The 11,936-nt window shown below is 52.9% G+C and overlaps 1 protein-coding gene across 2 annotated transcripts; it reads left to right on the top strand.

Moving 5' to 3' along the window:
* The first annotated feature begins 5,192 nt into the window (after positions 1-5,192).
* Positions 5,193-11,676, top strand: RPS5 (ribosomal protein S5). Of its 2 annotated transcripts, none has more exons than XM_032388638.1 (6): positions 5,193-5,336; positions 6,100-6,208; positions 10,271-10,480; positions 10,639-10,767; positions 11,375-11,473; positions 11,555-11,676. In XM_032388638.1, exons 2-6 carry the CDS (start codon positions 6,101-6,103, stop codon positions 11,621-11,623), a joined length of 615 nt encoding a protein of 204 aa, XP_032244529.1. In that variant the 5' UTR covers positions 5,193-5,336; position 6,100; the 3' UTR covers positions 11,624-11,676. The 2 variants fall into 2 exon arrangements, with proteins under 2 accessions (XP_032244529.1, XP_032244530.1); XM_032388639.1 differs by lacking the exon at positions 5,193-5,336 and adding an exon at positions 5,398-5,570.
* Positions 11,677-11,936: the final 260 nt, after the last annotated feature.

Genomic DNA, 11,936 nt, shown 5'->3' with positions numbered 1-11,936 from the left:
CGAGCCCCGCATCGGGCTCCTTGCTTGGCGGGAAGCCTGCTTCTCCCTCTCCCACTCCCCCTACTTGTGTTCCTCCTCTCGTTGTATCTCTCTCTGTCAAATAAATAAAATCTTAAAAAAAAAAAAAAATGTTACACAGATTGGCTCATTCAGTCGTCACTCCACGTCTAAAAGGAGGCGATATCCCGTCCATTTTACAGATGGAGAAATCCTCGAGGGCTCAGAAAGCAGCAGCCAGGTATGGACCAAATTCTTAGCCTTCAGATCTTCAGGAATCTGCAAATTTGAGAGCTCAGAATCACTGCAGGGCTTTAAATGCAGACCCAGAGTCACCGGGAAAAAGACTGGACCTCACAAACTCCCCGTGAGGTGGTTGCTCGTGTTATTCACAACTTTCCAGGTGTGGAAACTGAGGCCCAGGGAATAAAGCCACGCATCCCGGGCTGAACCAGTGCAGCCGGTCTCAGTCTCAGTCAAGTGCGCGACTTCGTCCTAACCCCTCACCTGCCCTGCCTGTCGCAGAAGCAACGCGACACCCCTCCGCCCCCGCCCCCATCACAGATGGGCTGAAGGGGAGGCCTTCTGCCAAGTGCCCGGGCGCTGGGCGGCCCCGGGGAATTAAGCGGCTCCTCGGGAGCCCTCGCCGGCCCTCTGAGCGCACCCGGGGCTCCGACACAGTAAGTTGCCCCAGCCGCTCGTCCTCCCTAGGCCAGCGCCCACCCCGGCAACCGCCAGAATCCGAGCTCTCCCCCCTCCGCTGCCCCACCCGGACCTTAAGCGCACGGAGGCCAGCTCGTCCCCCGGGGGCGCCGAGTGGGCCACTGTGGGGCTGGAGGACGACCAGCTCGGTGCTTCTCCAAGCTGGCGCGGCGGTCGGCATCCCTTTCCCCTCTAAGCGACCTCCAGAGGAGGCCGGGGCACAGCGCCTTCTTCCCGCCGTTTTGGGCTTGAAAGAACCGGTCGGAAAGGCCTCTAGGAGCCAACGTGGAGTCTTGAGGGAAATGTAGTTCCGCCCGCGATCAGAGCCGGACTCTCAGTCGGGTCCTTCTTGGGTGGAGAATGGGGCCGGGGAGGAATAAGCGGGCTCTTAAGGTTAGGACTGAGCATCATGGTTATCATGGTGAGCGCCAAACCTACTTGCCTACCCAGCCTTTACTTGAGGGCGAGGTGAAGACTTGTTTCCCGGTAAACCTCATCTCCTCTATTCTTTACACCCAAGTGCCCCAGGTGAGGGGACAGGTCTGGATCTGATCCAGTACTGCCATCCCAGCCCTACACATTCCGCCCTGTTGCCCCATCCCCACCTACAATTCCACAGAGCCACCCTGAATATGTGGTTCTAATTTGCAGCTGAGCAAATTGAAACTAGGGAAGGGGCTTAGGCTAGCCCACCCAGCACCTGGCCAAGGGGACTGGCCCAAGCACCTGCCCCTGCCTTAAAGTCTAGAATTCCCACTCTTTTTTTTTTTTTTTTTAAAGATTTTATTTATTTGACAGCGAGACAGCAAGAGAGGGAACACACACAGGGCTAGTGGGACAGCAAGGAGCCCGATGTGGGGCTCGATCCCAGGACCCGGGGACCATGACCTGAGCCAAAGGCAGACGCTTAATGACTGAGCCACCCAGGCGCCCTAAGAATTCTCACTCTTGTAACCAGCACCCCAGCCAAGCCACCTACCCTTGTAAGCGCAGCTTTACACATGCTGGTTGGTGGCCAGGACAGTGGGAAAGATCAACTTCTTGTGTGCCAAGGAGCCGTGGGAGAAGGAAACAGCACTGCAGGAGTTGGAGAAGCAATAAATATGCTTGTTGTACCTCTCTGGGCCTCCATGACTATGTATAAAATGGGGGAACCCACCTAATACAGTTGCTCTGAAGAGTAAGATCAGATTCCTGGACTCCTAATGCCCACCTGGGAGCCTGGGGTCAGGGAGCAGCTTCCCTGGACTTACCTCAACTGTGAGGTGGCCAGGAAGAGGGGCAGACCAAGGTAAGGAGATCTTCTGAACAGGTCTTCTGAATATGACTAAAAGTCCTGGGTCTGGAATTGGTGTCTGGTGGAGGGAGGACCAGCCACTCCATGTCTGCCTGAAGCCCAGAGTGGGAGCACTGAGTGTATGAGGGACTAGGGAAGACTGGCCTATCCATCCATCATTTATTTTTTTTTAAAGATTTTATTTATTTATTTGACAGAGAGAGACACAGCGAGAGAGGGAACACAAGCAGGGGGAGTGGGAGAGGGAGAAGCAGGCTTCCCGCTGAGCAGGGAGCCCGACGTGGGGCTCGATCCCAGGACCCTGGGATCATGACCTGAGCCGAAGGCAGACGCTTAACTACTGAGCCACCCAGGCGCCCCCATCCATCATTTATTCAAGTTACTTATGGGCAGATACTGTGTGCCAGGCTCAGTGCTTGCAGCTGGGGAGACAGCAGGGAATAAGCCAGTCTACCTTCATAGAGCAGTTAGACAAACAGGGTGGAAGAGATGGTGAGGGCTGGTGGGCCCAGAGTGGAAATGATACACCAGGAAGTGAAGGTGGCCTCTGCAGAGACTTTCTACCCTTCAGGCTGAAGAACACAGCGCCAACATCCATAGACCTATGGATGGGTCAGGCTTCAGATCTCCTGCACTGTGTCCTGGAGATGGGGAGGCTGGACCACCCCACGCCTGGCAAGAGGTATGTGAATCTTAGGTTTGCAAGGTTACACCCCCCCTTCTCACACTATGGGGTTTTACTGCGGGAACTCTCCCCTGCTCTCCAATGCACAGCAGGTCTATAAAGGTGTCTATTATCTGGGGCGCCTGGGTGGCTCAGTCAGTTAAGTGGGCAACTTGATTTTGGCTCAGGTCATAATCTCAGGGCCCTGGGATCAAGTCCTACAACAGGCTCCCCGCTCAGTGGGGAGTCTCCTTGTGGAGTCTCTCTCTCCCTCTGCCCCTCCCCCCACTCAGTCACGCTCTCTAAAATAAATTAATAAATCTTAAGAAAAAAAAAAGATTATCAAGTGACAGTAGCCCAGGGCGTAGGATCCAAACTAGCCTTGTCTCATTCTTTTTTTCCTGTTTTTGTTTTGTTGTTTTTTTAGTAGGCTCCATGCCCAACAAGGGGCTCAAACTCATGACCCTAAGATCTAGAGTCGCATGCTCTACCAACTGAGCCAGCTAGGCGCCCATGATTCTGTTCTCATTTCTATACTTAAGGGGGAAACTGAGGTTCAGGGGGGTGGGGCCCTCTCAGCTTTTCAGGAGAAAGAAGCAGGGTTGGGAGCCTCCCTTTGGATCCTGCTGAGTGTGAGGGTAACTGGTGCCTCTGCCTCTCTCGGCTTCCCTGCTTTCCCCCAGTTAGCACCTTCCCAGGGACCTCCCCCAGGACCAGTGAGGGCCCCCAAGGATCAGAGAGGGTCCTGCCAGGACCAGGGAAGAGCCCACTTACCCCTTCGCCATCCCCCACAGACCCCAGTGGTAGGCCCAAGGCTGCTCTTTGCACATAACAGGGCAGAGTGCAGGGATAAGGGCCACAGGTTGCAGGGGCTGGGGGTCTTGGTGTCCAGATGCAGTTCCTGTGCCCCCAAGGCAGCCCAGGATCTAACCCCATGCTCAAGCCAGCTTCAGGGTGTGTCCTTCTAAGTCCAGGGCCGGGGGGGGGGGGGGGGGGGGACAGGTTGGGGGGCAGCAGCTCCTTCTGCCCCTGGGTCCTGTCCCCGTGCTTTAATAAAACCACCATTTTGCACCAAACCAAAACCCAAACAAAAAAAACCAGTCCAATGGGGCCCAGAGTCTCTGGTCTGAAACACTCCTGAAATTGGGGTAGGGGCAGGGGCTAGCCCTTAAAATCAGTCAATCAGTAAACAAGGCAGATGCTGAGCAGCTGCTATGGGCATGCTCAGAGAGTGGGCAAATGGGGTCACTGGGGATATACAGAGGACCTATTAAGTCAAGTGGCTGCACTCCTTGGGGTCTGGCTAGGGGGAGCATCCCCTTGGAGGCAGAGGTAGGCACCAGGAGGTGAGGAGCCCCATGCAGCCCTGGAAAAAAACTCCACCAGATGCCGCCGCATTGTCCTCCTGCCAGCCAGCGTGGGTGAGCAACCACAGCGGTCGCTGCCTCTGCGGAGCCCACCTGGACTTAGTCCGGGTCCCAGCTCCACTCCAGGGAGTAGGCTGAGGAGTCGCCAAACAGGCGGGGTGTGTGAAGTTGCAGGCACAAACTTTTTTCTTTTACAGATTTTATTTATTTATTTGACAGAGAGAGACGCAGCAAGAGAGGAAACACAAGCAGGGGGAGTGGGAGAGGGAGAAGCAGGCTTCCCGCGGAGCAGGGAGCCCGATGCGGGGCTCGATCCCATGACCCTGGGATCATGACCTGAGCCGAAGGCAGACGCTTAACGACTGAGCCACCCAGGCGCCCCAGCAGGCACAAACTCTTCACGCTAGCCACCTGGTCATTGGGTGGGGCTGCACCCGTCCAGTGACCTCGGAATCAACACAGGACCCAGATGCATCAAAGAGTGGAGGCTGTCCCCCCAGTTCACCTGCTGGGCACAGCCCCTGGCCCCAGGTCCAGGGCTCCTCCCCAACCTCCGCCCGCACGCGATGAAAGGCGGCAGGAATTGCAGGGGGCGTAGAGAGATGATGGGGGTACGCTGGCATGGGATGAAGAGAGGTCAAGCCGGAAAGGGTCCCCTCTACGAGGCTCAGGCCCGCAGCAACCCGAGCGTGCGTGGGGCGTGGGGGGGAGGCCGACCCGCTAGAGGAACTCGGGCATGCACGTGGAAGCCAGGACCAGCGGAGGGCAGTCGTGACCACCAGGCCCACTCCTCCTCCCGGAGCCTACAGCTGCGCTTGTCTGTGAAGCGGCCGTGACCTGGACGAAGAATGAGAGGTGCCGAAAGGGCTACCGCACTCGAGACCGGCGTCAGGTGGAGCGTGAAGTCAGCGGCCCATGAGGGCGAAGAGCGCGAGCCTGACTTTTGCCCTCATTAGACATGGCGGCCTTGGCCTCAGGGAGATCTCTGCGCTTGTGCAAGGGCCCCCAAGAACGGGCAAGTACTGGATGTTAGAACATCCGCCAGGCACGCTTGTGGGGCCACTTCTGCAAGTGCGCTTGCGCAGGGGATTTACGTATTCCGTTTGGTCCAGAGGGCGCCTTTACATTCTTGTTCCGGATTGGTCCTTGAGTATACGGTGTCTTTTTTGCACACGCGTCGTCCCCACTGACCCGGAAGTTTTCACCCCCTTTAAAAGCTTCGGCCCGCGGTTCGCGCTCTCTTCCTGTCTGTGCCAGGGCGGCGCGTGGTGCACGCTAATCGTTTGTGACGCCCCGGCTGCGCCCTCAGGTGAGGCCGCCGCCGGGTCCGGGGGTCCGAGGAATGATTCAGGATTTTCCGAGGAGCCATGAGCGACCCCCGAGGCTCGGGGCTTTCCTTGGGTGTGGGGTTTCCTCTCTTTCTCCGGAAAACGTGCTGAGGAACGCGGAGGCGCAGGAAAGTTACGCTTTCCTTGGTGTCCCGCCACCTCCGTACCTTTGCCCCGCGGCGGGGCTCGGGAATATTGGTTTGGCCCCTGCAGTGGTGAGTTGAGATAGGAGGTTTCCGTTATTCTTAGATACATGATGCACTCTCCGGCATGTACGCGGTTTTCTCTTTAGTAGCAGGTCCTAGTACGTCCTTGAGCCTTTGCCTTGGTAATGTGCAGAATTCGTGTAGTGATCCTTGATGGCAGATTAACGTTTCCATTTAATTCAAGAGGAAGCAGAGTCTAAAGCAGTTTGACTCTCCCAGCGTGGCAGAGCTCGTTAATGACGTGGCTGGGGTTTGAACTCGAGCGGATGCAGTGTCAGGGTATTTGGCATCTCCCTTCCAGATAATGGTCCGTGCAGCAGCTGTTGACCCGGGCCTGCCAGCTCTTGGTTCCCGGGGTCCTTGGTGAGAGAGAGATGCTTCTTGCTTACATGACAGCTAAGTGGTTTTTCTAGGACTCAGAAAGATGGACCCCGATGTTTACAGCCTTTCTTGGTTCCATATAACTTCCCGATTTACAGCGTGCGGGCCAGCCTCACAGTGGTGGGTGTGTCTGGGCTCTGACAGTTTGTGTTCCTAGGATGACCGAGTGGGAGACAGCTGCACCTGCAGTGGCGGAGACCCCGGACATCAAGCTCTTTGGGAAATGGAGCACCGATGATGTTCAGATCAATGACATTTCCTTGCAGGTGAGGGGGGTATGGTGGTTGTGCTCTCCCCAGTTAGGGGTTTAGGGGCGCACAGGGAATCTTTCAGGAGGGGTGACTTGAAACTTGTTGCTGTAGAATTGAAGACATGACAGGTAAAGGAGGGGTTCCTGGACCACCACACCCACCATTTGTCTGTTTTTCCCTTGTGTTTTGTTAATCGGTTGCTACACGAGATGGTTCCTTTCTCAGGGATAGCATCACATCCCACAGGGTTTTTGTGTGCATGTTTTGGTTCTCTTTTTCTTTGTGTTTTTATTGTTGTTTGTTTGTTTTTGTTAAGGTTTATTTATTTACGTGAGAGAAGGAGTGCGGGCAGGGGCATAGGGAGTCTTCAAACAGGCTTTCCCGATGGGAGAGGAGCCTGATCCCACAACCCATGAGATCTTGACCTGAGCCGAACCCAAGAGCAAGAGGCTTAACCGGCTGAGCCACCCACGCACCCTAGTTTGGGGTTGTTTTGTCTCAGATCATTCTTTTGCATGTGGAAATGCAGTTATCCCGGCCCTGTTTGATTTTTGTTCTTGGAGTTTTGTGTGTTTTATTTAGCAAATTTAGGCTATATGCTGTCTTAACTTAAATCTCTTTTGTACATCGTATAAATATATGTCAGCACCACCATTTGTTGAAAAGATTATTTCCCCTATTGAATGGTCTTGGCATCCTTGTTGAAAATAAGTTGAGCGAACATGGGGCGCCTGGGTGGCTCAGATGGTTAAGCGTCTGCCTTCGGCTCAGGTCATGATCCCAGGGTCCTGGGATCGAGCCCTACATTGGGCTCCTGGCTCAGTGGGAGCCTGATTCTCCCTCTCCCTATGCCTCTCCCCCTGCTCATGCTCTCTCTCTGTATCTCTGTGTCTCAAATGAATAAATAAAATCTTTCAAAAAAAGAAGTTGAGCACAGATATATGGGTTTATTTCTGGACTCTGAATTCTTTTCCATTGGTCTGTAAATCTATCCGTAAGTCAGTACCACACTGTCTTGATTTACTGTAGCTTTTTAATAGGTTTTGAAATCAGGAAATCATTGGGAGTCCTCCCAGTTTATCTTAAGCCTCATACTGTTTTACACTGGGCCTCACTAGGACTTTTGTGGGCCCTTCATTAAAAAGAAACTATATTTTGTGACTGCATTCGTATAAAGACAAAAGTTCGGATTTGATTTCTTTTTTCATTTTAAAAGAAATTAAAAACACCTTTTGTTGTGTCAGAACATATCATGGGGGACACCTGGGTGGCTCAGTCGTTGAGCGTCCACCTTCGGCTCAGGTCATGATCCCAGGGTCCTGGGATCGAGCCCCGCATCGGGCTCCCTGCTTTGCGGGAAGCCTGCTTCTCCCTCTCCCACCCCCCCCGCTTGTGTTCCCTCTCTCGCTGTGTCTCTCTCTCAAAAAATAAATCTTTAAAAAAAAAAAAAAGAATATATCATGGGATCTAGGCACTATGCCTAATGGAGGATTCAGTCCTGTTTTTCACCCTGGATGTTTTGTAGAACTGTTTCCCTTCATGGCTTTATTCAGCGAGGTCCACAAACTTTTTTTTTTTTTACGATTTTATTTATTTATTTGAGAGAGAGAGAATGAGAGAGAAAGAACACATGAGAGGGGATAGGGTCAGAGGGCAAAGCAGACTCCCTGCTGAGCAGGGAGCCCGATGCGGGACTTGATCCAGGGACTCCAGGATCATGACCTGAGCCGAAGGCAGTCGCTTAACCAATTGAGCCACCCAGGCGCCCCGAGGTCCACAAACTTAAAGGGCCAGATAGTGAGTATTTTAGTCTTTGTAGGTCACATGTGGTTTCTGTCACATGTGTTTGCGTCCTTGCTTTTTTTTGTGCATCCTTTTAAAAATGTGAAAACAGGGACGCCTGGGTAGCTCACTCGGTTAAGGGTCTGCCTTCAGCTCAGATCATGATCCCAGAGTCCCCCATCAGGCTCCTTGCTCAGCAGGGAGCCTGCTTCTCCCTCTGCCTGCTGTTCACCCTGCTAGTGCTTGCTCTCTCTGACAAGTAAATAAGATCTTTTAAATATAATAAATAAATAAAATATTTTTAAAAATGTAAAAACAATTTCTCACTTTTCCCTAGTGCTCTCTTAGGGGCTGGGGAAGCAGAAGTCAATGTCATGCCAGAATGCTCTTGTCTTGAAAGATGTGCAAGGCTCTACCGTAGAGCTGGACATTTTAACCAAACCCTGCCAAGACATTTGGTGTTTGTGGGTTTTTTTGCCCAGTGTAAAGCCCTGCATGGAGACCTGTCTACTTGCCTATTTGTGCGGGTGCTTCTCTCCAGGTAGACACCAGACTGTCATTCTAGTGTCCGAATTCCGTGTTCTTTTTCTGTTATGCCTTGTGTCTACAGAAATATGTGTGTGGGGCCTCTCACGTGTTAAGTGATAGAATGACATTTGGGTGTATTTCGCAGTGGAACAGTTGACAGTAGTTCTCTTCACATACGTGTAGTTCTTCTGATTTGAACGCCCTCTAACATTTTGGTATTTTCTAGACATTTTCTTGGGAAATGATGTATGCGTATATAGGAAGGATTGTTGGATAATTCTACTAAAACAGTGGTTCTCGGGGCGCCTGGGTGGCTCAGTCGTTAAGCGTCTGCCTTCGGCTCAGGTCATGATCCCAGGGTCCTGGGATCGAGCCCCGCGTCGGGCTCCCTGCTCAGCGGGGAGCCTGCTTCTCCCTCTCCCACTCCCCCTGCTTGTGTTCCCTCTCTCTCTGTGTCTCTCTCTGTCAAATAAATAAATAAAATCTTTAAAAAAAAAAAAAAATAAAATAAAACAGTGGTTCTCTGGAGTGATTTTCCCCCACCCCTTTTAGGTGACACTTGGCAATGTCTGGATACATTTTTATTTTTTTTATTTTATTTTATTTTTTTAAAGATTTTATTTATTTATTTGAGAGAGAGCACATGAGCGGGGGAGGGTCAGAGGGAGAAGCAGACTCCCTGCCGAGCAGGGAGCCCGATGTGGGACTCGATCCAGGGACTCCAGGATCATGACCTGAGCCGAAGGCAGTCGCTTAACCAACTGAGCCACCCAGGCGCCCCTGGATACATTTTTAGTTGCTAAGATTGAGAGGGGTGCTGCCAGCATACTGGATGCTGCTAAATATTCTGTGGTGCACAGGACAGCCCCCACAACGAGAGTTAATTGATTTAAAACGTCCATAGTGCAGAGGGCGCCTGGGTGGCTCAGTTGTTACATGTCTGCCTTCGGCTCAGGTCATGATCCCAGGGTCCTGGGATCGAGCCCCGCATCGGGCTCCCTGCTCCGCAGGAGGCCTGCTTCTCCCTCTCCCACTCCCCCTGCTTGTGTTCCCTCTCTCGCTGTGTCTCTCTCTGTCAAATAAATAAATAAAATATTCATAGTGCAGAGTTTGAGGAACACTTAAAAATGAGATCGTGGGGCACCTGGGTGGCTTAGTAGGTTAAGTGTCTGCCTTCAGCTCAGGTCATGATCCCAGGGTCCTGCGATGGAGTCCCATGTCAGGACCCCTGCTCTGCAGCGGGAAGTCTGCTGCTCCCTCTCCCTCTGCCCCTCTCCGCTATTCATGCTCTCTCTCAAATAAATAAATAAAATCTTAAAAAAACAAAACAAAACTGAGATGGTAAGTTGTGATCTTCTTGGTTCTCCATCCCCCTCCCTCCCATTATAATGGAAGTGTTCTTTTTTTTTTTTTTTTTTAAGATTTTATTTAGTTATATGAGAGAGAGAGCACAGGCAGAGGGAGAAGCAGACTCCCACTGGCCAGGGAGCCCAATGTAGGGCTCCATCCCAGGACCCTGAGATCGTGACCTGAGCCGAAGGCAGACGCTTAACTGACTGAGCCACCCAGGTGTCCCAAGGAAGTGCTTTTTTTAGTGACTTAATAGTCACTTGTTAGGGTTTTACTTTTTTTGTGGCAGGCAGGGCCCTCACAGTCAAGCCACCACAGGTGGGTGAGGGCTACCCCGAGTGGATGCTCAGTCCCTCTGGTTCCTGACCATCCTACTCCTGACCATGGTCCTGCCATCCCCTCTCCCTGCTGCCCCAGGATTACATTGCAGTGAAGGAGAAGTATGCCAAGTACCTGCCCCACAGTGCAGGGCGATACGCGGCCAAGCGCTTCCGTAAGGCACAGTGCCCCATTGTCGAGCGTCTCACCAACTCGATGATGATGCATGGCCGTAACAATGGCAAGAAGCTCATGACCGTGCGCATTGTCAAGCATGCCTTCGAGATCATCCATCTGCTCACTGGTGAGGTAGGACTGTGAGACCTGATGAGGCTGAATGCCCTTAGTACACCCTAAAGCCAACAGCTGCCCCATGGCGTGCATGCCAGGGTCCACCAGGTTTTAGGGGTGAGGAGATGGGGGAGGGATGTGGACTGGATGTCAGGTTCATGGCTGCCTTCTCCTAGAACCCCCTGCAGGTCCTGGTGAATGCAATTATTAACAGCGGTCCCCGGGAGGACTCAACCCGCATTGGGCGAGCCGGAACAGTGAGGCGTCAGGCTGTCGACGTGTCCCCCCTGCGCCGTGTGAATCAGGTGGGCTTGGGGCAGAAATTGGCAGGTGGGAAGGTTTGTCCTGCCTGTGTGTTTTACCTGGAGTGTCCTTTCCTCCAGGAAGCCTTCCTGCATTTCCATCACGTTCAGGGCAGATACTAGTTCTGGCACCTCTCTTGAGCAACATTTGCCTGAGGCACAGTTTCATTCGAGTATATTTTTACATACTGTGTGCGGGTGTGTATTTTTTTTTTCCACAGACCATTTGAGAATCAGTTGCAGGCTTTCTAACCATTTCCCCCTTAACATTTTAGTGGGTGTCTCCTAAGAACAAGGATACTCTGTCCCCACCATCACTCAAGGAATTTAACAGAATTGTTTCATGTTCCGTCACTGCAGCTGTCCCCAGTACACCCTCTCCAGCTGTCCGTTTTCAATCAAGGGTCCCGGTCAGGAGCACACACTGCATTGCATTTCACCTGGTGCTGCCTGTGGGCTCTTCTGTGTCTTGTCTCAGTCTCACTGGGCCAGTGCGTGGCAGTATGGTAGCCAGCATTTGTTGGTGGGCCTAGGGTACTGGAGGACGATGGCCTCTCTGGTTTGGGGGCATCCCCTGCCCCCAGGCTTAGCTGACCCCTGTGCTCCCTAGGCCATCTGGCTGCTGTGCACAGGTGCCCGTGAGGCCGCCTTCCGGAACATCAAGACTATTGCGGAGTGCCTAGCAGATGAGCTCATCAATGCAGCCAAGGTGAGTGAGGACACCGGGGTGGCAGCCAGTTCAAGGGGAAGCTGCTCCAGTATTCAGAACTAACCATCTATCTCCTTGCAGGGCTCTTCCAATTCCTATGCTATCAAGAAGAAGGACGAGCTGGAACGTGTGGCCAAGTCCAACCGTTGATCACCTGGCTGTGGCTTCAATAAACCTGTCTGCTTTTGGGGCAGCCTCACCCACCTGTGCCAGTGTCTGTCCTGGGGGGGACTCTGGGTGCTGGAGTGGGGATGGCCCCAGTGTCCTGAGGAGCTGCCCACATTTCTGACCTGTCTTTTGGTGTGTGGGGACCCGGGTTCACCAGGGGAATAACTCTGCTCAGGAAGCACCACTGACTCAGAACCATGGCACCCCGGGTTGCAGGCCTGGCTACCTGGAGTGTTGGAAATGAGAGGGGTGGGGTTGTCCTGGCATAGATGTCACTCTGGTCTGGGGAAGGGCT

This window comes from Phoca vitulina, unplaced genomic scaffold (assembly GCF_004348235.1).
Source record: "Phoca vitulina isolate PV1807 unplaced genomic scaffold, GSC_HSeal_1.0 scaffold52, whole genome shotgun sequence".
In the NCBI taxonomy this organism is placed as follows: domain Eukaryota; kingdom Metazoa; phylum Chordata; class Mammalia; order Carnivora; family Phocidae; genus Phoca; species Phoca vitulina.
Note: the sequence above shows the minus strand (reverse complement) of the source record. Positions and strands in the feature narration are given on the sequence as shown.

Excerpts from the sequence above, each read along its gene's own strand:
- RPS5 (XM_032388638.1), top strand. The coding sequence starts at position 6,101 with ATGACCGAGTGGGAGACAGCTGCACCTGCAGTGGCGGAGACCCCGGAC. Across the intron at positions 10,481-10,638 it reads TCCATCTGCTCACTGGTGAG|AACCCCCTGCAGGTCCTGGT; the intron begins GTAGGACTGTGA and ends GCCTTCTCCTAG. Across the intron at positions 10,768-11,374 it reads CCCTGCGCCGTGTGAATCAG|GCCATCTGGCTGCTGTGCAC; the intron begins GTGGGCTTGGGG and ends TGTGCTCCCTAG.